This window comes from Pogona vitticeps, chromosome 2 (assembly GCF_051106095.1).
Source record: "Pogona vitticeps strain Pit_001003342236 chromosome 2, PviZW2.1, whole genome shotgun sequence".
In the NCBI taxonomy this organism is placed as follows: domain Eukaryota; kingdom Metazoa; phylum Chordata; class Lepidosauria; order Squamata; family Agamidae; genus Pogona; species Pogona vitticeps.
The window spans coordinates 4769987-4793453 of record NC_135784.1 but is presented as its reverse complement, the minus strand read 5'-3'; the positions used below and the strand labels follow the sequence as shown (position 1 = coordinate 4793453).

Below are 23467 nucleotides of genomic sequence, written 5' to 3'. Positions count from 1 at the left end.
TCCTTCTGTCTGTCCGTCCAGGTGTCTATGGCCTCGTGGGAAAAGGAGACGCCGGAAACTTGGTTCAGCCAATTCCAGAAAGGGAGTAAGGTGAGCAGGCCGGGGGGATGGGACTGGCCGGAAATGCCGACCCCCCCCCCTTTGTATTCAGCACTGGTGAGGCCTCCTCTAGCATCCTGTGCCCAGTCCTGGACACCGCCCTTCAAGAAGGATGCTGACAACTTGGAACAAGTTCAGAGGAGGGCGACCAGGAGGGTCAGGGGGGCTGGAAACCAAGCCCTAGAAGGAGGAAAGACGGAAAGCACTGGGAAGGGTTAGCCTTAAGAAAAGAAGAGACACGATAGCACTTTTCAAAGACTGGAAAGGCGTGCCCTACAGAGGAGGGGCAGGATCTGTTCCCAAGTCATCCCCGAGTGCAGGAGAGGTGAGCTACAAGAAACCAGAGTTAGGTGGAACCACAGAGAAAACAAAACTCCTTAATGTTGAGAGGAGTATGACGGTGGAATCGCAGGAGGTGGTGAGCGCTCAAGAGGAACTTAAGGCAACCGCCCGGCAGACATCCTTTGACTCGTATTCCTGCATCGAGCAGGGGGGGTTGGACTGGATGGCCTCACGGGACCCTTCCAGCTCAGTTTCTCTGTGTCTCTCCTTTGCCCTGCGGTCTCCGCACTCCTGTTCTGAGTAACCGGGGGCACAGGAATTCGGGCTTTGAGCTTGACGGGACACCCTGGACACTCCAGGGAAACCGGGTGGCCCTGCGGTGCGTCTGGGGAGTCCGAAGCGGCTGTGTGCCTGAGCCCAGACATGCGGGGCAGGGCGCTTTAGAGATTGCCATCGAAAAGGCTGAGGGTGAACTGAAGTCCGAGGGGCTGAGAAATTGCCGGCAAGCTGGGCTGTGGTGAGGGGGGGGGGGGTGGAGGCGGCTCTGGCGCTTGATCTCGCCCTTGGGCATGGAGGAGGTAGACTTCCTCGGGACGTGGAGGGTTTTCCTGACGGCCCGGGTGAATGCTTCGTGGTGCTCAGCACCCAGAGGTCAGAAGAAGGGCTTCTTGGTTGCCCACAGATGGGTGGGGACCATGGGCTTGGCAGAGGACGGACCCCATGACGCTGGGCGAGAGCTGGTCTAGAGCGCATGGCATGGACCCCAGAGGGCTAATCCGCCCCCCCTCGTCCCCTCCTGACCCCTTTCCTTCCTCCCCTCCCCAGTTCTCCTATGTGGACGCCGAGGGGAACCCCCTGGGGGTCGTCCAGCTGACCTTCCTGCGGCTGCTGAGCGTCTCGGCCCGGCAGAACTTCACCTACCACTGCCAGCGCTCAGCCGCCTGGCACAGCCGCGACCCCCCCGCCGGCGCCTCCAGCACCACGGTGGGGGGATACCGGCGGGCCCTGCGCTTCCTGGGGGCCAACGATGAGGACATGAGCTACGACAACAGCCCCTACATCAAGGCCTTGGCGGACGGCTGTGCGGTAAGGCTGCCCGGAGCGGGATTAAAAGCAGGAAGCCCTCTTAGACCTATCTTGTGGCAGGGGCGTTCCGCAGGCTCAGCTGCGTTTCAAAGTGTGGAAAGATGACGGAACTTTTTTTAGCCCAAGCCAAATGTTCCGGTTTCCTTGAACTCGGCCTCCCCGCCAGCTTCGGTGCCACCGTGGGCAAAGCGTTGGTCCCTCTAGCCCCCAACTGGGGGCTCCCACACCCCAAAAAAGTCATTTAAAGTCATTCAAATCCCCCCCACCCACATCCCCTCATTAAGAAATAATTTGTTAAGAATAGTTTTTGGCTACCGGAGGGCAAAATGGAGGGGACTCTCTGTTTTCGTTGAGCGTAATAATAATAACACCTGCATGCCCTCAAGTCAATTTTAACTTATGGAAATTTATAAAACCTTCCAGAGTTTTTTATAAGTGGAGAATACCGTGGGATCCCCCCCCCTTCCTCAAAAGACAGAGGGCCTCTATTCTTCTCCTTCCTCCACCTTGAGCTTTTGTCTCTTTCTCTCCCCCCCCTTTTTACCTGTCCACCCAGGTGCGGAAGGGGGCGGACAAGACGGTCCTGGAGGTGAACACCCCCTTGGTGGAGCAGCTCCCCCTGCTGGACGTGCGTGTGACGGACTTTGGAGAGCCCAACCAGAGGTTTGGGTTCGAGGTGGGGCCGGTCTGTTTCCTGGGCTAGAGCGAAGCCCCTCCACCGGTTGAGCCTCTTCCCCCCCCACTTCCACCCCACCCCAACTTCTCTGCCCCCCCGCCTTCCTCTCGGCCTTCAGTGGGGCAGCCCTCCTCGTCCCTCCTTCCTGCCACCGCCTGGACCGAAGGGAACGCATCCGGATCCTCCAGCGCCAGCCACAGCCGTGCCCTCTGGGGGGCACCGCCACCCCTACAACACCCCCCCCTCCCCAGAGGGGAGGCAACGGTGCAGAGAAGAAAGGGAGACCAAGAGACTTTGGAACCAATTAATTTCTCCCCCCCACTGTCTAGAGGCTCATGGGATCCTCTACCTCTTTTATCCTGCAGTGGCTGATGGGCTTTGCAGTCGCAACCCCCCTCCCCTCCCCAATAGCAACCCTAGTTTCCATCATCCCGGTTTAGGGGGGGCACTAACCAGACCTAAAGGTGGGGCTGAAGACCTGTAGGTTTTGCGGGGCGGGGAGCGCGGCCCGTCAGCCTTCATCCGGCTACACCCCCCACCCCCCACCCCTGCGTTTTTCCCAACTTTTAACACTGGCGTGGATGAACGCGGTGCTCCGTCTCTCCTACCTCAAGAGATAGCCGGAGGGGCGAGGACCGTGCAGCTGGGGTCCCGAAGGCAGCACCCCCTCCCCCTCCATGCCTGGGGGGGCACCCTAATATCCTGGGGCACCGGGGGGGGTGAGAAAGTACCTTTGAAGCCTACACATCTCCAGTCTCGGGGAAATCAGAGGGGATTTTGGAAAAGTGACCCCACCGTGCAAGGAAAGCCCCCCCCCCGGGTACCAGCCCGGGACATTCAGACAGTCCATCGGCCAACCCCTCCCCACCTCCGTCATGCCCCCCCCAATTTAACTCCCCCACATTGCAAGCCACCAAAAAAAGTTCCCCCACATGCCTTTTTTTGGGCTCCAGGAGCACTCCAAAAGATGAGAAAAGGAACTGTGTATTTTATTTTGTTTTTATAAAAAGAAGAAGAAAGAAAATTAAATTAATTATATTATTTAAAGGAGTGGAATATAAGAAGAAAGACTATTTTTTGTCTCCTGCCTACGCATTTTAAATCTAGTTTTAAAAGTAAGAAAGCCAAAGCGGGGGGGGGGGGAGTGAGATTCACCTCTATTTTCTGGTGCTTTTTGAAATGGTTTTTTTTTTCAAGTTTTTTTCCTCTTGGCCGCCTGCAAATGAAAAGGTCTCCTTTTTTTTTTGAGGGGGGTGCCCTATAAACCCCTCTTGCTTTTTTGTTTTCTAAAGAGCAACCAGGGTACCCCCCCTTCCCGGTGCTGAAAAGCAGGCGATCCTTGTAATGTTTTGTAAAGTAAATGTGGAAAAATTGTATTGTGTAATAGATAATCTATAATTTTGCTGCTTTCTGTGTGTCTGTTTATTTTTGATTTCTCCGCTTGCCCGCCTGGAACCTTCGCAGGAAACCTTTTCTTTTTCTGGCTTTTTAAAACGTGTCTCAAAACCACCATTTGGGGGGGGGGGTGTCTTTTGTAAAGTTTATGGCTCTCCATTGTCTCTTCCAGAGGGACAGCCTGGATAAATAATAAATCTGCTTGTGGGGGGGAGAAGCCATTTCAATTCCCGCTGCTAAAAGGACCGTTGCAGAACTGAAAGGAAGCCAAAGAGGCCGGGAGGTGGGATGGTATTGGTGCTAAACCCAGGATACCACAAACTGTCCCAAAAGCCTTCACTTCACCCTCAGCTGTGCTGGCCAGGACTCCTGGAATATGTAGTCCGATAACATCTGGGGACCCCAGGTTGGGAAGCACTGGCTTAGACCAGTAGATTTTCTTTTTCTGGGGTGGTTCCATGCCATCAAGTCACCTCTGAAGGATCGCACCCCTATGAACGAGTGACCACCAGAATGTCGCGTCTTCCAATGGCCCTGCTCCGCGCTCGTGCACACTCAAGACTGTGGTTTCCTTGATGCGCTCAGTCCCTCTCGTGTTTTGGGTCTTCCTCTCATCCTGCGGCCAGCAGCTTTTCCTGGCGTTCTTGACTTTTCCAGCGAGTCTCTGCCTGCTCACGGTGCGCACAAGGCAGGACGGCCCGAGCACAAGGTTTTAGTACTGATGCACACCCCAGTGTGGAAAAAAAAGGGGGGGAGATCGTCCCACCCTCCCCCCTCTCTCCATTGAGGACACGAGACCAGGGAGCCAATGCTGGACCCTGGGATGGGGGGGGAACTGCCTGAGCCACAGGCTGGATGCAGACCCCCCCTCCACTCACCCTGTGTGTTTGTTGCATCATCATCATCATCACCACCACCACTGCCATGGTTAAAGGCTTTATTACCACCATAAAAATGCAACAGCTGAGACAGTGAAATATAAAGGCTTTTCTCCATTATCTGGCCTTGGCGTCCTGCTTTTCCCTTCCCTGAGGAATCTGGGAAGGGCGGGCGGACGGCCCCCCCCCCCGGAATCCTTCCTCCTCCTCCTCTTCCTCCTCCTCCACAGCAGCCGCCCCCCCTCCCTTCAGAAGTTGGGCTTGTGTTTCTTCACCTCGACCATCAGGTGGTGGATGTTGATGAGCTCCGAGCGGACGGGCAGGGCCTTGAGGGGGGGCAGGGCCAGGACCTTGTGGAAGCGGTGGTAGTACTGGATCAGCTGCGTCAGCGCCCCCTGCCAAGGGGAGGGGAAGAAGAAAGGAAGCCCCCCCCCTCGTTAGACCCTTCCAGACTGGCACGCATCACCAAAAGGGGGTTAAGGGAGAGCCCGGGGGGGTCCCTAAGAGGCCAGGATCCTAGCAAGACCCTCCAGCTCCCCACGGACTAGGGAGCCGCCTTCCCCACTGGACCCCTGGAGATTCATGCTGCTTTTCAAGGCTAGGAGGATAGCAGGGGCTGGGGGAGAGAACACCCCATTGCCAGTTCTGGCCATGCCAGCTAGCAGAGGCTGGACCCCCCCCCCACAAGCTGGCTGCCAAGAGGCCCTGGGGAGGGGCAGAAAAGTGGTGATGCAGAGGAACACGTGTGTGTGTGTGTGTGTGTGTGTGTGTGTGTGTGTGTGTGTGTGTGTGTGTGTGTGTGTGTGAGAGAGAGAGAGAGAGAGAGAGAGAGAGAGAGAAGAATGGTAAAAAGGGTCCTTCTCCCCCCCATCCCCACCTTCCTTCCTCGCTTCCTGAAGCTGCAAGGCCTAGGGGGCTGGGACGCCCAATGAACACCCCACCCCCAACCCCATCATCCCCAGCCAGTGGAGACCATGGGGGGGGGGAAACGGGTGCTGGGAGGGGCAGCCCTAGAGCATCCAGAGAGCCACTCCTTGGCCTGCTTCTGCCCCACAGAGCCTGGAGAGATAAAGCTACCCAGTCCTTTAAATGCATACCTTATTAGTTAGCAGCCGGGTGGAACGACTGGGGATTATGAGGGATGATGGGGGTTATAGTCTAAAACACCTGGGGAGGGAGGGAGGGAGGGAGGGGGAGCAGAACATGGGGACACCTGGCCCAGAGGAGAAGAAGCAAACATGGCCAGGGTGGAAATCCTGCCCCTCGCGACCCACTCAGCCCCACCTTGCCTGGCCACTTACCCCACTCCACGGACTCCCCACGTGGCTGCTGCAAGGGCCGGGTTCAGAACATCAGACCCCCCCCCCACACACACACACACGGCCTTAGGTCCCCACCCTCTCCGCCCCCCCGGCTGGTGTGACCCACCTGGATGATGGTGGTCCCGTTTTTGAAGTTGGTGAAAGAGCGCATCACGTCCTGGCTCAGGGACTCCACGGCCGACTTCCATGTCCCGGCGAAGCCACGCACCAGCTGCGTCACCCGAGCTGTGGGGGGGGGGCAGAAGGCGGGCACAGGGAGAGGGAGAGGAAGAGCCACCACCGAGAGAGACGCTGGGTGGACATCTCTAGAGCGGGGGCTGAAAGCCACCCCCCCTGCTCCCCACATTCAAGAGAAACTTCCTCTGACCCCCCCATGGGGAGAGAGGGACTCACCTTCCTCCCCGCGCAGTCGCTCCAGCTGGCCCCGCTCCGCCAGCGCCTCCGCCTCCTTCACAAAGGCGATCATGCCCCCAAAGCCCGGGGCCAGAATCTCCTCGATAAACTCCTAGGAGAGGCAGTAGCATCGGCGGGAAAAGAGCACCCCATCAAGGCACAGAGGCTGTCCCTCTCTGACCCTATAATTTTGGCAAATCACCCCCCCCCTCTGTCCTGCTCTGCGTTCGTTAGAAGTTTCTAGTCCTCAGGATCGAGGAGCCTTCCCGAACTCTTGTGGGAAGGCAGGGGCTGAACCACTGTGGGTTTTCTCTCTCTCTCTCTCTCTCTTAGTATGAGATAATATTCATTTTCATTCTGTCCTGAAGCCTCTCCCAGCCAGCCCCACCTTGGGGAACGCTTCTGCTCCCACCTTGGAAGAGCAGCCCTTTCCTGGAGAAGAGGGATCTCTGCTCATGAGTAGCACAGAAAGAGAGAGGAGGGGAAGGATCGGGTCCCTGCCACCCGCCTCCACCGCCGACTCACTTACCTGCGTCCGAGCGTTGAGCAGCTGCTGGAACCCCTCCACCTCTTTGCTCTCTTCCACTGCTCGCTCCTGGCAAAGAGGACCAGGGGCATGAAGAGGATGCGGGTGTGGGTGGGTGGGCGGGGGACCTTGGATCCCCCCAAGGCCTCCCCCTCCCTCTCCTATCCTGTCCCCACCCCCACCCCCACCCCGCTCACCATGAGCACCCCCAGCATCATGTCGTAGTTGTTGATGAGGAAGATCAGCTGCTCCTTGCGGGAAGAGAACTCGGCCGCCACTCGCAGGACGAAGTTCTCCACCTCGGTCTGCGTGGCGGAGAAGAGGAGAAAGGCAAGAGGCAGCAAAAGGGTGAGGAGAGGGGGGCGGAAACTCCAAGACACCCTAGACTCAGTCCCCCCATCCCCTCCCTCCAACCTGACCCATATATCTCAGGCTCAGATCCAGGCGTCCGACACCGCTTCCTCCCCCGCTTCCTTTCTCTGCTCTTCCCTAGAAGATCCAACCTGGGGGGGAGAAGCTCTCCCACCCATCCCAAGTCCCTTATCCCGCACTGCTCTGCCCGCAGCTGGGAAAGGGCATCCAGTGCCAGCTGTTCTAAAGCAGCATCAGCCAAAGATGCAGCCCCCCTCGACCCCCCCACCCTCCAGACCAGGGACTGAACCTGCACTCCGGATCCCACCCGGGGTTCAAAGTCTTGCCTGTGGCCAAATCTCCTCTGCTTTGGCAGAATCGGGCTTCCCAAAACCCTTCCCCTGAGGAGCCCCCTCCAGAGGCGAATCAGGAGGTTCCCCCAGGCCCCTTCTTACCTGGAGCTGACCGAGGAGGGTGAGGGTCTGGTCGTGCGGGAAGGTCTGGTTGATGCTGACGATGGCCGAGGAGAACTCTGCGTAGCGGCGGGTGATCTAGAGACACAGCAAGGAGAGGCGGGGGTCTGGAGACACTGCCCCATAACGTCCAGAGATGGGGGGCTGGGAGGGGGGTCTTCCTCCCCGTCCCGCCACCCCCCAGCCCATCAGGAAGACCCCAGAATAGACATGACACTCATGAGGAGTCTTACGGACCAGAATGGTTCGGGGCCCACATATTCAAGGGAGGGGGGTCTCCTTTATACACCCCACCGTCGCTAAGGTCTGCTGGTGGTGGTGGTGGTGGTGGTGGTGGTGGTGGGGAGGTCCCAGTAGGGAGGGCAGCCCATGATGAGGAAAGCAGAGAAGGCCTTCCTCAGCTGTGGGAGCCCCACCAATCTCCTTAACTTGCCCATCCCAAATGAAAATCTGCCTTTTTTGGGTTAGTATTTTAGTACCTAGGAGCATCAGAAGGTAATTTCTGCCCCTTCCATTTCCTGGCTTTGCTCTTGTCCATTTCAGTGCGTGGGGGGCAAAAATACAACCCTCTATGTGGTAAAGTGCTCCAGTTTGTTTTCTTTGTTCTTATATTTTTATTATAGCTACTGCTTTGTAGTTACTAAAGCTACTGAACTGTGAAGTTGCTCTGTACTATTTCAGCAATTCCATATTAAGGGAACGAGTTTAACTTCTTTTGATAGGATTCTATTTCATTCTACCTGCCCTGATGGAAAATGGGTTAGAAATAGCTAAATAGGGTGTGTGGGGGACCCACCGTACAGGAAATGCACCTCCCTGGCTCTTCTTCCAAAAAGCTCCAGGGAAGAAAGTGGTCCTCCCCACATCTTGTGGCAGGGAGTTCCACAAGGCCACCAAGCAATATCCTCTTCAGAAGGCAGGGAAGAGAATTCCCCCCCCCGAGTCCCCTTTCCAACCCCTGCCAAGGGGGGCAAGGATCTTCCCCAGAACAAAAGACACCCAGTGGGGTGAAGCCAAGTTTTCCCCCTCCTCTCTCCCACCCCGGCTTACGTAGTGGGGCCGGGTGTCGAGGAAGCCCAGCTTCTGTGGGTCCGTATTTTGGATGCTCTGGATGTTCAGTTCCAGGATGTGCTCAAAACGGGGCCACAGCATCTCCAGTAAAGTGTCCCAATACCTGTGGGGTGGGAGTTGGGGTGGAGAGAGAGCAGAGAGAGAGAGAAAGGGGGTATAGGACAACGCCATGTTCAGTGCTTCTCTGGGTCATCTCCAGCCTACAGACCTTCAAGGAACTGAAACTAGAGACCAGCAGGGTGTGGGTGACCTGGGGGTGGGGGGTAGGCGGGGGTGGATGGGGAGGAAATGCCCTCCAACAGGGCCACCATCGTCGGGGTGGTGGTGGTGTCCGGAGCACTGTGTTTCTTCTGGGGCTGCAGCTGATGATAGCTGGCTGCCTTCTGAATGAAGGAAGTGGGGCCACAGTCAGCAGGAAAGGACCCCCCCCCCGGGTTGTCTCAAAGAGGAAAAGTTGCCAAATAGTGGGACGGAGGGTGAGTGAGAGAGAGAGAGAGTGGGAGCACTCACTTGTCGATGGCCGGGACGTTGCGCTTGGCCACGATGGCCCTGAAGCGCAGGACGATGTGGATGCAGAGGAAGATGGCGATGCTGTCGTAGCAGTCGCTCACGTAGGCGTCCATGTGTTTCTGCCAGTGTTGGGGGGAGAGATACACACACGCACATATGACGGAGCAGCCCCATGGGTCGGTCGCCTGCTTGCATGTCTTTTGGGACCGCCTTCCTGCCTCCCACCTGGGTGACCAGGAGGGTTCGCTCTTGTCAGCACCAGGGGCACGAGGGTGGCACGCCTGATAATAACTGAGTGTCTATAGAGGAAGGCAGGATTCTCTGGAAAAGATCATCGTGGTAGGAAAGGTGGAAGGCAGCCAGGAGAAGAGAAAGACCAGATACGAGATGCACTGACTCCCTAAAGGGAAGCCACGTTTTAGATAGAGATCAGCCGTTTGTGGGGTCACTGTCAGTCAGAGGGGACTTGAGGGCACACAACCCTAATCACCACAAACGTGAGATGCTGCTCCTCCTCCTCACTGCCCTCTCTAATTTTTTTTAGAGCATCAGTCTACTTGTTCTGTTCCCGTCCACCACACGAAGCTGCTCTTTAACCGACAGAGCTGCTTCCTCTTCACTGGGGGGGTGGTTTGTTCTTCCCCACCCTTCTTACTCCCCCTCCAGCCCGAATTCTCACCCTTTTTCAAATGCCCTTCCCAGCAGCCGTAGAGAAAGCCCACCCCGAGCTATAGGATCGCAGCCACCGTGTGCTCAACGGGCAACTCCCTCTGTTCCCAGCCCTGCCTTGAGACGCCGAGTCCCGATCCCAAAGGATAAAGATCCAAGACCGGGACCGATTTCCCAGCAAAAAAATTCCAAACCCCTCTTTCCTTTCCGAGAGGCAACAGTGCATGGGAAAGGCGAGAAGGTCGCTTGTGAACGTCCCCCCGGAGGGACCCTGCAGACTCCTGGCGCTCCCCTCCTCTCCGGACTCACCAGGAACATGGCCAGGGTCTTGCCCATCACGGCGTTGAAGAGGTCCATGGCTGGGGTCCCCGTCACCAGGAAGAAGTCGCAAAGGAAAAGGTACTCCCGGCAGCTGTTGTCCAGCAAGGCATAATGCTGGCTCCGGAAGAGGGACTCAAAAGGATACTGGAGGGGGGGGGAGAGAGAGATGGTGGGGAGGGGCTTTGACTCACAAGGAGACCCAGCCCCTTGCATGACATCTCCCACAGCCCAAGAGACCAGTTTCCCTTTTGGCCCACCCATCTCCCCTTCCCCCATTCTGCAGCCGCTCCTCAAACCAGTACTTTTAGACTCCTCCACATGTTCCCCCTTTTTATCTCCCCTTCTCCTGCTCCACTCGAACTCCTGGCTTAAATCCACCAGGTCGTCCTACAAAAATGGGACAATTCCGGATGGAATCCGGGCAAGACGACGAAACCCAAGGCGGAAAAGACTAGGGAAGAGGAGGAAAGGGTCCCCCGCTTACTCGGACGTCGCTCTTCTGGGCGGAGTGGGGGACGATAATGGGGCCCTCCAGCTCGGCGCTCCCAATCACGCTCCCTCGGTTGCCCAGCGTGAAGATGGTGTTGCGGTTTCGCAAGGATGGCTTGGAGAAGAAGCGTGCAGCGGCCCGGCCGAGTCAAGGGTCACAACGGCTGGGCGGCCGAACCCCTTCCCATGAAAGGGGAATGCAGGCCCAGTCAGTCTACCTTGGAACCTTCCCCATCCTCACCCCCCCAGCTGTGGGGAGCACAGCAGACATCATTCCCCACCACCACCTCCCTCAGCATGACCCACACGACTCAGTAGCCAAGTTTTGGAGAGGGAGGGAGGGAGAAGCAGGCAGGCCTTTGCAACCCCTCCCGTCCACAATTTTGAGCCGGCAGGTTAAAAAAGGATATCCTTCTTCGCCGTGTCTTCCACCCCCATGAGGTCATCCTTCTCGGCCACTTCCTCGTACTGCAAGTGGAAAAGAGAGAGAGAGAGAGAGAGAGAGAGAGAGAAGCCACACAGCCAAGCAAACCCAAGCAGAGAAATCAGCAAGACTGCAAGAGAAAAGCCGCCCGCTCCCCCAGAGGGAAAAAGGCTTGGCCAAAGTGGGAACAGGCACCTTTTCCCTGCCCCAGGGGGTCTCTGTGCATGCGTACGTGCGTGTGTGGAACGCCTCACCTGCACCTTCATGAGGCGGCTGGTGTAGGACTTGAAGTAGCTGAGGTAGATCTTGCTCATGGTCTCCACGTACTCATCGCGAACTTCCTTGGCCACCGAGCGCTCGTGACCCAGCAGGAATTGGTAGAAGAACCTGCCCTCGAGGAAAGGGAGAGGAGAGAGGTCAGGCGAGGAGATCCCCCCCTTTCCCCCCACCACACCTCCCACTCCCCACCCGAAGAGACTGAAGCCAGAAGGCCCAGCGCCAGGGCCACAGAGAGGCGGTCTCCGGTCCCCGACATGGCGCTGGAGGACAGACACACGCCAGATCAAAGACGGCATCCCCGAAGAGGAGCGTCGGAGATCACCCTCTTGAAACTCTCCCTGACTGGAAGAAAGCAAGGCAGCGCTCCTCCTACACACGGTGCTCCTAGGTGCCACCAAATGGCATGCCAGACAGGGAGCCCAAAGGCCTACCGGTATTTGAGCAGGGCGTTCTGGGGGATCTGGTAGTTGGTCATGGGTTTGCGGAAAGAGTAGATTTTCTGCAGGATGAACTCCCGGATCTTGGCCACCGCCTGGCAGGGAGAAAGAAAGCAAGCGACGGTCTATGAAGGCCCCGGGTGGACTCAACCTCAAGGCCCAATCGTGACCCACCTCGACTGCCCTGGGGGTTTGGGATGGGTGAGAAACTCTCAGTCCTCGGGACCCTCTCATGGAAGGGCAACAAAGCAGCCGAAGGTTCTGACCAGACTAGAAGCCGGGGACCCGAGGAACCTCACCTTGGCCTTCAGCTTGTCCAGGATGTCGGTCACGTCCGTGCAGGCCATGGTCTCCTGGAACTCTTGCTCCTTCACGGCATTGATCTTGTTGTTCAGCTCGTGCAGCTGCTCCAGGAAGGCCTGGTCAATCACGGGCGTCTCCAGGATGGTGCTGGGGTCAGGAGGGGCAGAAGATGATTAACAGTGACACACAGACCCCCCTGGCCAAATAATTAGCTGTTCCCACCCACCCACGCACCGGCTGCCTGATCCCTCAAAACAAAACACAGCAAATTCAAGACAAATGGAGAATGTCCTTAAATGCTGGAAATTGATCTGAGGGTAGCCTCACCAAGGAGGACGGCTGGCTTACTTTTGACCACCTCATGAAAAGGCCAGGTTCTCTGGAGAAGAAAAGGATCACAGAACAGTGAAGGTGGAAGAGGCCTTTAAGGCTATCGACTCCAACCCTGTGCTCAATGCAAGAATCATGCTGGGAAAGGCGGAAGGCAGCAGGAGAAGAAGAAAACCAAAATGCAAGATGGATTGAATCTCTAACGGAAGCCAGACGCTTAAGTACACAAGAGATGAACAGGGCTACTCAGGACAGGACGTTTCGGAGATGGCTCATTCATTGGGTGGTCGTTAAGTCAGAGACCACTTTATGGCCCATGACAACACAACCTCACCAGGGAAAAGCATCCTGTGCCAGACCAGCCCCCTGCCCCTCACGCCTACTTCCCAGCGAAAGGCAGACCTGATCATGAGGTTGGGCACCACCAGCTCATCCACCAGCTGGGAGAGACGCCCCCGGACGGCCTGGCGGTTACGCAGGCGGACGTTCATGGCCACCGACTGCTCCTGTAGGGTCTGGATCTCTGAACTGATGCTGCTCAGGTCGGACTGGAAGGAGCTCAGCATGGCCTCCATGCGCTGAGAACGGGAGGGACACCCTGGTGTTAGGAACAAGGGGAGCCCAGGAACCCAACCACCCAGCAGGAAGGAACAAATGAAAAGACCCCCACACATACATCAGCAGAGAAGCATTCACCTCCAGGAGCTGGGATGTCTGGGGCAAAACCCTAACCTCCCCCTCCCCAAAACCCCTCTTCCCGGCTCAGGAGCTTGGCCTCTTCAAGTCCTTGAAGGACTTGTGGGTGAGGAAGTTGAGCCCCAGTTCTACCCCCTCACTCCTAGGGTGCTTGCAGGGAACTCCCCCACCTGGCAGGGTGACCCTAACCCTGCCAACTGCATGGAAAGGGGCAAGGGGGAGAGTACCTCCCGAGGGGGAGGGCGCATCGCCTTACCTCCAGGACGGCATCGCAGGCGGTGATCTGCGTATGCAAGGAGGCGATGTTCTTGCTTTCCTTGATGTCTGGGTTGGGGCTAAGAAAAACTGGCCGTGCGGGGAAGAAGCGTAAGCAACAGCGGGGGGGGTGCACTCTCCTCCCCCCCGTTCAAGGGGAGCGCCACCTCCCACCCTGCCCTGAAACAGCCTTTTAGGGTCTCAGCCCAGCCCAGCCCCCACCAGCTACCCCCGTCGGTCCCAGATGAGGATACAATCCTTGATGGAGGCGTTCTCAATCTGCTGCAGCTCCCGCTCAACCTGCTTGGAGTACTGCCTCAAATCCACCCCCTGTCCGAGGAAAGCAGAGAAGACGCCGATGGGGAGATGAGAGGAGGGTCCCGGATAACAAGCCCCACTCCACCGCCACCCCACGGGAGCCTCACCCACTCACCGTCTTTAGGGCCTCCTGCACCAGAGCATCCTCCAAGTTGGCTTGAATGTGGACTGGGGGGGGGGAACAAAACAATCAGTTGCAGGTGGGGTGGGGGGAATATCCCCTTCCGTACAGCTCCCCCGACATAAAGAATCTAGAAAATGCTGTAGCCTCACAGGGCTGTCTTGCCCCATTTCCAAGCTCTAACAAGTGAGGCGTCTGTAACTGTGCAAGGCACAGAATAAAGAACTATGGGATTTCTAGTGCAAGAACTCCCAAAACCTCATGGTTAGGAATGCTTTTTATACTCTCCAGTGCTTGAGAAAGTGTAGCAACAACCTCTCTGTGATCGGTAGGGTGGCCGCCAGCACAAAGCCAGCTTCCAAGCACCCTCATCGTCCGAGGAGGCCAAGCTGTGACCCTTAAGCGGAGGTCAAGGATCAGGTGGAATGAGGGGCAACGTCAGGTTCTCCTATGGCTTCTTCCTCGGTCTTCTTCTCAATTAAAACTCAGCCTCTTCTGGACTCTATTAATCCCCACCCAGCCACTCTAAAAAAAAAAACCCACCAAGTAGGTATACACAGCTTGTGAACATGTAGAGAGAAAGGAGGGGAAAGGAAAAACACACACACAAAGTAAACTTACTGTCCACTTCATCCAGGATGAACTCCTCCGAGGTCAGGTCCAGTTCCCGTAAATTCAGTTGCAGGGGCTCCTCAGCGGGGCCCTAAAAAGAAGCAGGCGCAGAATTACCCCCTTGCAGACGGAGCGGCGGGGTCAGGCCGAAGGGAAGACTTAGGAAAGTGAGGGTGAGGGGAAATGGGGAGGGCGAATTAGTGACAGAAGAGTGTCAGGACACAGGCAGAAGGTCAACTGGTGCATCTTCCGCTTCTCCCTTCTGTTCTCTGGCACTTGCTACCTTTTGACACCTCGGGGCAGAACGACACCAACTGAGTGGCAAGATGGCCGTTTAAAGCAGCTTCTTTTAGGAGAAAAACTCCACAGGTGCAAGATTCCCGTCTGATATCCTTTCACTCTCATCCTGGGTGAGAGACTGTGTGGTGGAGTGGATACAGCGACTGAGACCAGGACTCAGGAGAGCTGGGTTCAAATCCCCACTCAGTCATGGAAACGCATAGGGGAGGGGGCAGCGAAGGGAAACCCCCTTCTGTAAATGTCTCATCTGCATTGGAAACTATCAGAGCTGCCATAAGTTTAAAAAGATGTAACATAACGATAATGCTTGATAATTGCATCTACACAATTCCTCTAAATTACTTAAAGCCCGCATTGAAACCAATGGCTCAGGGCAGACAGGCAGAAATCCAACACTGGCATCTTCTCCGTATTCCCGTCTGTCTTTTGTTAATGCTATTTTCTGCCCCCTAAAGCAGGCTTTTAGTGGCTAGGATGGGCGGGCAGAAATCCAACAGGGCAGCTTTCATTCTCTCCCCGCCCCCCCCCCCCGCAACTGCTGCTAACTTTTGCTAATGACATTTATTCCCCCAAGGCAGCCCTTGAAGGGGAAATGGAGAATATGCAGCCCTTCAAGGCCTGGGAAGGGATTAGGATAGGGCACACGCAGGCAGACACCCAACAGGTGTATCATTGCACCACAAAACCGGTTCTAGGGAAGGGCGGAGGCTCCTCCTCAGCTGCGCACAAGAAGGGGGGGTAGGAAAGGGCAAAACCGGGCCGACGACCCCCCCTTCGGTTCCCCAAACCCATTTGGGGGGAAATACCGGAAGTTGGTCCCCCCACGGACCGGAAATGGACCCGGTCCCAGAGCTTAACCCGTCCGGCCTGGGCGCGCCCACCTCCTCTTCCTCCATGTCTCCCGAGCGGAGCTGTCGGTGCCGCCGCAGCTCTTCCTCTTCTTCCTCGTCAGCCCACCCCCCCGCCGGAGGTTGCCATGGAGCTTCGCCCGGCCCCCACTACGCCACTTCCGGGACTCCCTGAAGGACCACTTCCGGTCCCTTTTAAGGCACAACGGCGGACCGCCACTACAAGTCCCGAAGTGCCTCGCGACCACCCCCTCAACGGAGGTTTCTTCTCCCCCACATGTCCGTAGATATAGAAAATATAGACTGACATGCAGTACGTTGAGAGTTGAAGTCTCAGAAGCTGAGCTCCCTCGAGACCCCCCCCCAGCCTCCCTCTGGCAAGGCCTTGCGATTGCGGGTCTACTATATTTTTGCATCTATGGTCACCCAGCTGGGAATAGAGACTAGGCTAAACCGGAAGCGGTTTTCCAGGCTGACGTCAGCCGGAGACCCCCTTCCATCCAATAGAAAAGAAGATGGCCGTTCCGCCTCTGCCGGAAGTTAGCGTCCTGCAGTGGGAGGGTCTTATAGCGAGGCTCTCAGCCCATCCGACTTCCTTTTTCCGGCAGGAGCAAGAGCGCGGAGGTGCTGGTGGTGTCGCCGCCATGGTGAGTCTGATGGCCTTTGCGGGGTGGGGGGACCGGGAATCCTCCGCCATCCTTCGCGGGGGCCATCCTGGGGGGCCGAAGGGGCGGCTCGGCTTGGAGGGCACCGCCTGGGCTCCATCGTCGGGGGGTTATTGAGGCCGGGAAGGGGGGCCGGTCTTTTGGAGGGGGGAACCCTTTTTCTCTGGGGCGCCCGATCATTGCACTGCAATCAATGGCGCGTCTGCTTTGCAAAAAAAAAAAAAAAAAAAAATCCATTTCGAGGTTGTTTATGTTGTATGATTGTATTCCACTCCCAGACGGAACTTTTTCGGCAATCGTTGCTGGAACTACTGTTTACTTTAAACGAAAACCTTTTAGAGGGATAAGGGAGGTATAAGAATGCAGGAGGGAATGAATCATAAGCTATTAAAAGTATTGCAAGAATAAAAAAGGGGTTCAGGGCAGCTTGCTATTAAAATAAATCGCAGGAAAAATAGAGGTTAATGGGTGTAAATTAAATTATTGAAATAATTAGATATTCAAAAACTAAAGTTTAACAGGCAAATGTTGAAAAGGGTAGTACAGTAAATGTATAATGAATAATGCATTTTAAGTAGTTGCTCCCAATATTCTTTGAGAGTTTATGGGGATAGATACTGGGAATGTTGAAAAAAAAGCTGTAATTAACTTTTTTGGTTGCTTCTTGTATATCGATTTATTGCTCTTGTATGTCTTCACAACGACCCTGCAAGGTAGGCTAGCTTTGCCAGAGTAGGACTCTGAGTAGGTGGTTGCAAAGAAATCATTTGTTTTTCCCATCCTGGGAGCTAACAGTGGGTACTTTTAAAAGGCCTTTTAGATGGTCAGCCCCCAAAGCAGTACTGGCTTACCTTGCCATCTTGTGAAAGTGCAAAAAAAAAAAAAAATCAGTTTGGGAGAATATGGGGCACCCTAGGGGAAAAAAGTCGAATGCAGCAGGGAAAGAAGACCAAATGTGAGATGGACTAAGTCCCTAAAGGAAGCCACAACAGTGAGTTTGCAGATGAGCTCAGCCGAGATGCTTATGACAGGACCTTGTGGGAGTTCCTCAGCTCCATTAAGTCACAGGCTCCCAGGGTGAGGGTAGGGAAACTGAGGCAGTGGGTGGGTGGCTGATAAAAAGGGCTGGGATGTCAGCTGATTTTTTTTGGTAAAAGCCTTTCTGCATCGGATTGGGGTGTGAAGAGTGCTTGAGAAGTGATCCTGCAGGTGGCTTTTAGGATCCCCGCCTGTGACCACCTCCGATCCAGCTTAGTGGGCCATACAGTCATGCGTGGGAATCTTCTGCCCGCTAATACACTTAACAATTATTTTTTTAAAAAATCACCTGACTTACAGTTTTCTTGCAGGGAAAATGCAGTGTAGAAAAATGCACTTTTGAAAGGACAGTAAATGAAGACCTTAATAGTAAATGATCTTTTTTTTTTCAAAACACCCTCCCTGTTATTTATTTATTTTATTTATTTATTTAATTTATATGCTGCCCACACTACCCAAAGGTCTCTGGGCGGCTTACAGCATTATGGGTTGTTGTTTCCTGTGTTTGCGATGCTGGAGTTGATTTTTTTTTTCCTTTTTATCTTTGTTATTGCTTAATTCATTGTTATTTCTTGTTTGATTTTATTTGTTCGCTGCCCGGAATAGCACTTTGGATTAATAAGTCGATATAAAAGCGGAATAAGTCAGTCAAATAGAATGCATTCTAAAAGGTTTTTAAAAGATAATGAGTTAAAAGAAGTGGGCTTAAAAACCAGGCTGCACCACACGGTGAAAGTAATAAAACTACAATGGTGTTGGGAGATGAAGATCCAATCCCTCAAGAAAAGATTATCAGCTGTTGTGGAAGGGCCGTAAGCCAGAGGCCAGCCTAACCTCATGAGTCAAGGAGTTCCGTCGACCCGCAAAAGTGGATTTGTTGGTCTGGCTTGGCAGTGTGAGGAATTCAAACGGAATCCTTTTCTCTCTCCTGATTTAAATGGTCTCCCTGCCTTCCTTGCTTGTCCTGTGGGGTGAAGAGAATGAGCCTGTTTCCCTGTGTGTACGTGTTTGGACAGGAGGGTCACTTGCACCCACTGGGGCCGGCAGTCTTTTCTGGCAGCACCTTCCCTAGGCAGGGAAGGCCAAAAAATGAGCCAGGCCCTCTTGGCCTTTCAGGGGAGGGCTTTATAGAAGGCTCGAGCCGAAGACAGTCAGCGGGAGTACGAATCGGCGATATTTCCCCCCCCCATTCCTGGTTCTTACTAAATTTCTGCCTTTCTCTTTGCTTCTCCCCCCCCCGCCCCCAAAAGTCTCTTGTGATCCCAGAGAAGTTCCAGCACATCTTGCGTGTTCTCAACACCAACATTGATGGGCGGCGGAAGATCGCCTTCGCCATCACGGCTATCAAGGTCTGTGAGGAAGTGGGGTGACCGAACCAGGCACTAGTGGGGGGTGGCTGGGGGGGGAACTGGCCTGCTGGGTCTCCCCCTCTGGCCTCACTTGGAAGTGGGGGTGAGGAGGAGGCCTTTCGGGGGCCAGTGGAGATGGGCTGACTTTCCATGGCATTAGAACCGCGAGGAGGCATGCGATGGGCGGTGTTTTTTGGACTACGGATCCCATGATTCTCCATTCTGGGATTCACACACACCCCTGACAAACCCACACCTACAGAGGTGGAGCAAAGAGATGCCTCTTTGAGACCGGCGGGCAATGGTTTGCAATCATGCAGAGCATCTTGAAACATTTTGCTTATTTATTTATTTGACATTTTGAAGGCTGCGCAGGATTTCTGGTGATCTGCCCAGTTTTGTTCCTCCTCACCTGACCGTGTTGTCTCCCTTCTCCCTCCCGCAGGGCGTGGGCAGGCGCTATGCCCACGTGGTGCTGAGGAAAGCGGACATCGATCTGACCAAGAGGGCCGGCGAACTCACAGAAGATGAGGTGAGGAGAGCAGCTTCGCTAACGACAAGGGGGCGGGGTTGCGGATCTTCCTTTCCTCCTCCTCCTCTGGGGTCTGGATTTGTGAGCTGGCTGGTCCCGCCTGCGTGGCACCATTTAACGGTGGTCTTGTGGCCCACCCTCAGCCCCTTCTCCTCACCCTTGCCACAGCGACGAACCCACCTGGCTCACCTTTGACCTCCTTGCCAGGCCAAACTGTGATAGGTTGTTATGGACAACATCATAATCGACAGCCTAGCATCTTTGATTTCCAGCGTGCTTTGTTCCTGTCCTTAATTTGTAAAGAGAGTGTGTCCTTAGCTGGTTTGTAGAGCTGTCAAAATAACTTTTTATGGCTCGGACTGCTTTTTGCTTTTTTTGGGGGGGGGAGCAAAAACTTTTAATATTAAGGCAGTAGCATAAAAGTTGCGAGGTCTCTGTCCAAATATCTCTTGAAACAACTTCACAAGAAATATTTCAAGTATCTAGGAAGTGGGGTTCGTCCTGAACTTTGTTTCGCCTTCCCTGCCAGAAAAAGAGGGGACAGTTTCTTGATAGCAACCAGAATCTGTCCTTTTTGGATCCTGTTATTGAGTGAGGAACGCTGTTCGGGAGGGCTGACGGCTGTGCTCTCCCCTCCCTGCCCTTTTTCGTCCCATTTAGGTGGAGCGTGTGATCACCATCATGCAGAATCCCCGGCAGTATAAGATCCCAGACTGGTTCCTCAACAGGCAGAAGGATGTCAAGGACGGAAAGTACAGCCAGGTGAGCTGGCAGGCCCCTCTCCGGCATTGGGTGTGGAGGATAGTTCCTCCCTGGGGCTGGAGAAGCGAGGGGGAGGGGGGAGGCCCTCAGGGCATCATGAGGAACTCCGCAAGGATGACGGAGCAGGTTGGAAGGTTTGAAACCTAAGCAGGCCAAGGACATTGGGGGCAGGTGTGGGGAAGTGGAGCCTCTGGACCCACGAGACTAGGAAAGGAAGTCTTTTTAACCCACACCTCTCTTCCAGCAAAACCTCTTGAGGAGACGTGGGAATAGAAGACTTACTTTCCTAGTCCCGTGGGTCCAGAGGCTCCGTTTGGAGAAAGGGATGCCCCATGACCGTGGGGCGGGGGGAGAGAGACAGTTTCTTATCCTGAAGGCTTAACTCTCCTTTCAGGTCTTGGCCAACGGCCTCGACAACAAGCTCCGCGAGGACTTGGAGCGCCTGAAGAAGATCCGTGCCCATCGTGGCCTCCGACACTTCTGGGGGTGAGTCTCGGGGAGAGTCGGGGTGAGGTGCCAAGAGGGGCTTGGGAACAGAGAGGGATTTAGAAGAGGTGCCAAGGTTGAAGGGGGATAAGTGAAGGAAGACCTGCTTACGGCTCAGTTCCTGCAAATTGGGTCAGATGCCGCCTTGTGGGTGAACTAGAAGAACCAGCGGGGGAGAGAGAAGGATTCCACGCTGGGGGGGGGGGGGGTCTGCAGAAGGTGGAGGAAGAATGAAAAGGGTGGGGAATGGGGGTGTGGCATGAATGGTCCAGGGGGCTTGTCTTCTCTCCTGCCTTGCTGACTTGCCATTGCTTGTTCTTCTCTTCCCCTGCCCCCCCTTGCAGCCTCCGAGTCCGTGGCCAGCACACCAAGACCACCGGCCGACGTGGCAGAACCGTGGGGGTCTCAAAGAAGAAGTAGATGGTTCATATGCAAATAAAAGTGCTATTTTCAGCCCATTCTGTCTTGATCTTTTGCTGTTCGTGGGGTCATTCTCTCATGCCACCTAGGACTGGGGAGGTGAGCAGTTGGTAGACTCGGAGAGGGGCATGCAGACGCAAGAGGAAAAGTTGGAGCTATGAGGAGTGGGGGCGGGGGGGATGTTTATAACCCCCCTGCGTGGTTTCTTCCCTCGGTTAGCTCTCTGCCTGGGTCATGGGCCGCAAGGGATTCTCCGAAGACCTTCCGGATGGCCCGCTGCCTCCGTCTTGCCATGTCTGGGTGCTGCAGGGATCTTCAGACGCACCCGCCCTCTCTGTGGGAGGTTTCATGTCAAAGGGGCACAGCATTAGCGTGGAAAGGCCCCGGGGCCACCCGCTTGTGTTTCAGCCAAAAAGCCTTTGAATGATCAAAACTGGTCTCAGAGAAGCCGACGGTCCTTTGGCTGAGGGGGTTGAGTAACCTGGGGGGGGGGGTCTAAAAGAGAGACGCATTTTTCGTCTGCTAGCTTTAGAATTTTGCACCCGAGCGGCTAATGGCTGGGTGAGCTTCTCTTCCATGAGTCTAGCAAGACACACCGGTGGCTCCGACTTTGGAGACAGGTGTGTTTGGGGTTCTCCCCTTTTCCTGGCTGAGGGGCTGTTATTCCAGCAAAATCGAAAGGGGATCTGGGACTAGAAACCGGTTTCTCTGTTGGTCAAGATCGTTATTTGGGTTGTCCCACGGCCAAGAGCGAAGGGGGTTCAGATCCTCCAATGCTCATTTGGTGACGACGCCCGGACCACATGGATCCCAGAGCCAGCCCAGTCCCTTCTCTTTAACTGCATTTTGTCTTCCTCTTTTTGCTATTTGAGTGGCTCCAAGCTTCTCTCAGCAAGTGTGGGTTTTTATTTTTGTCTGTAGAACAGTGACAGCTGCTTTCCAGATAAAGGAGGCCCATGGGATGCAGGCTATAAATGATTCCTACTACTTTTTTTTTACTGTAATGGGACCAACATACCCTGTTTCCCTGAAAATAAGACAGGGTCTCCTATTAATTTTTGCTCCAAAAACCGCATTAGGGCTTATTTTTCAGGGGATGTTTTATTTTTGTCGCGTACAACCATCTAAAAGGTAAAAGGTTCCCCTTGACATTTTTAGTCTAGCCCCGACTCTAGGGGGCGGTGCTCATCCCATTTTCAAGCCGTAGAGCCAGCGCTTGTCCGAAGACAGTTTCCGTGGCCAGCGTGACTAGGGAACGCCGTTTTACCTTCCCACCGAGGTGGTACCTATTTATCTACTCGCATTTTCATGCTTTCGAACTGCTAGGTTGGCGAGGAGCTCACTCCGTCGCGTGGATTCGATCTTACGACTGCTGGTCTTCTGACCCTGCAGCACACAAAGGCTTCTACCGTTTAGCCCACAGCGCCACCACATTTATTCAAATACAGATATGTCATCATCTGGTGGCTGCACAAGGGTGAAAGGCGGGGTTTCACTTAACTAGGGCTTATTTTTGGAGTAGGGTTTATATTACGAGCATCTTGCAAAATCCTACTAGGGCTTATTTTCAGGTTAGGTCTTATTTTAGGGGAAACAGGGTGTTAGGAACTGCTTCGGAGCCTGTGTTCTGTTCTGCCTGAGAAAACTTTCAGTCCCCCAGGGCGTTTATCTCTCTCTTCCTCGGTATTTTTCTGCCTCCCGAGGACAGTCTGGTTGGTCAGACAGGAATTCAAATGGAAAAGAGGTACTGTGTCTCCTCCATGGGGGAGCTGCACCTGTGGAATTCATGCCTGTTGAAAAAAAAATTGCAGGTTGTTTGGGGAAATATAGGGCAGAGTTGTCCGCCTTGAATGAGGAAGGAGGGGCTGTAGAAGCTGTGCCTGTGACGCAGCCCCTTCCTGGAGACAGGAAACTGGGTTTCCAGCCCCCCATTGTGCTCTTTCCTCCGGTGGGAGCGAAGCGGAGCCCCAGGGAGGAGGCCCGGGTCCAAGTTCTGTGCTGGGGGAAGGGAGGAGGTGGAGGATTGGTGTAAACAGAGCAGCCCGCTCCTGGCTCCGGTTGCAGAGTGACGCCCGCCCGCCAGGGACTGGTAACCCCATGTCAACCGAGATGGGCAAGGATGATGCCTGAGATGACCCCAGGAGGAGACATCGAATACCTGGAGCCGACGGAAGGAGCTGCGTCTTAAGCCGGAGCTTTGGGCTGCTGGGTTCCCCGAGCCTTGCTCCCAAGCTCTGCAGTGCCCTATCTGAAGAAGCGTCCTGTTCGACCCTGGAAGCTGACCAGCTTTTTCTGCTCTAGCGCTGCAGGAGAGAAGAATAGAGGACAGCTTTTTAAAATTACTTTTTTTGACAGCTGCAGAGTTCTGCTTAATTCCATGGCATTAAAGTGGAGACTGGCCCGTGGGTGCCCAGAGACCCAACAGGGGAGGGACCTTTCTAGTCAGGTGGACAAGCCGGGCCCTGTTCAAGATTCGGGAGGTGACCCTGCAAGCCTTTTTTTTTTTTTTTTGCACCCCATCTGGAGGAACCCTTTTGGGGTCCCTAAGAGAGGCAACCATTTCAATCCACAAAAGCTTGCATTAAAAATAACAAAACATTTAGTCTTTCAGGGGCTATCACATTTTTGTCTGTCTTCGGCTCTGTCATGCTTGCACAGGCGGAAGGGGGCTGCTCCTTCTGCCATTTCGGTCCAGGTTTTCTTTCTCTCCGTGTTCGCCCCCCCCTCGGCGCCCTCGTTTCCGCCTCTCTC

At 54.9% G+C, this 23467-nt stretch overlaps 3 protein-coding genes across 6 annotated transcripts in view; 2 read left to right on the top strand and 1 right to left on the bottom strand.

Moving 5' to 3' along the window:
* Window positions 1–3545, top strand: part of COL11A2 (collagen type XI alpha 2 chain) — an 86659-nt gene extending 83114 nt beyond the window's left edge. For all 4 annotated transcript variants that reach the window (XM_072987129.2, XM_072987127.2, XM_072987130.2 and 1 more), the window contains 3 exons: window positions 22–90; window positions 1207–1467; window positions 2024–3545. In XM_072987129.2, coding sequence (XP_072843230.2) covers window positions 22–90; window positions 1207–1467; window positions 2024–2170 — 477 coding nt within the window. In that variant the 3' untranslated portion in view covers window positions 2171–3545. The remainder of the gene's footprint in view (window positions 1–21; window positions 91–1206; window positions 1468–2023) is intronic.
* A 916-nt stretch (window positions 3546–4461) lies between these two features.
* Window positions 4462–15645, bottom strand: VPS52 (VPS52 subunit of GARP complex). The gene is made up of 20 exons (XM_072987340.2): window positions 15498–15645; window positions 14326–14407; window positions 13699–13751; window positions 13520–13595; window positions 13267–13334; window positions 12717–12892; window positions 11981–12131; window positions 11676–11776; window positions 11220–11352; window positions 10952–11009; window positions 10537–10670; window positions 10041–10196; window positions 9063–9181; window positions 8532–8655; window positions 7464–7559; window positions 6855–6962; window positions 6661–6726; window positions 6132–6243; window positions 5845–5963; window positions 4462–4811 (listed from the first exon to the last, which is right to left on the bottom strand). The coding sequence occupies exons 1-20, from the start codon at window positions 15510–15512 to the stop codon at window positions 4665–4667; spliced, it is 2094 nt and encodes a 697-aa protein (XP_072843441.2). The 5' UTR covers window positions 15513–15645; the 3' UTR covers window positions 4462–4664.
* A 312-nt stretch (window positions 15646–15957) lies between these two features.
* Window positions 15958–20754, top strand: RPS18 (ribosomal protein S18). Its single transcript, XM_072987962.2, has 6 exons — window positions 15958–16111; window positions 18418–18516; window positions 18962–19048; window positions 19709–19810; window positions 20205–20296; window positions 20641–20754. Exons 1-6 carry the CDS (start codon window positions 15980–15982, stop codon window positions 20714–20716), a joined length of 588 nt encoding a protein of 195 aa, XP_072844063.2. The 5' UTR covers window positions 15958–15979; the 3' UTR covers window positions 20717–20754.
* The last annotated feature ends 2713 nt before the right edge of the window (window positions 20755–23467 follow it).

What these genes read in the sequence shown, in the direction of transcription:
- VPS52 (XM_072987340.2), bottom strand. An exon ending in GTGCCCAACCTCATGATCAG is followed by an intron (nt 12,132 to 12,716) that starts GTCTGCCTTTCG and finishes TCCTGACCCCAG; the next exon opens with CACCATCCTGGAGACGCCCG. An exon ending in CCCAGAAGAGCGACGTCCGA is followed by an intron (nt 10,197 to 10,536) that starts GTAAGCGGGGGA and finishes CCCCCCCTCCAG; the next exon opens with TATCCTTTTGAGTCCCTCTT.
- RPS18 (XM_072987962.2), top strand. Translation starts at nt 15,980, where the DNA reads ATGGCCGTTCCGCCTCTGCCGGAAGTTAGCGTCCTGCAGTGGGAGGGT. An exon ending in CTGGTGGTGTCGCCGCCATG is followed by an intron (nt 16,112 to 18,417) that starts GTGAGTCTGATG and finishes CGCCCCCAAAAG; the next exon opens with TCTCTTGTGATCCCAGAGAA. An exon ending in TCGCCATCACGGCTATCAAG is followed by an intron (nt 18,517 to 18,961) that starts GTCTGTGAGGAA and finishes TCCCTCCCGCAG; the next exon opens with GGCGTGGGCAGGCGCTATGC.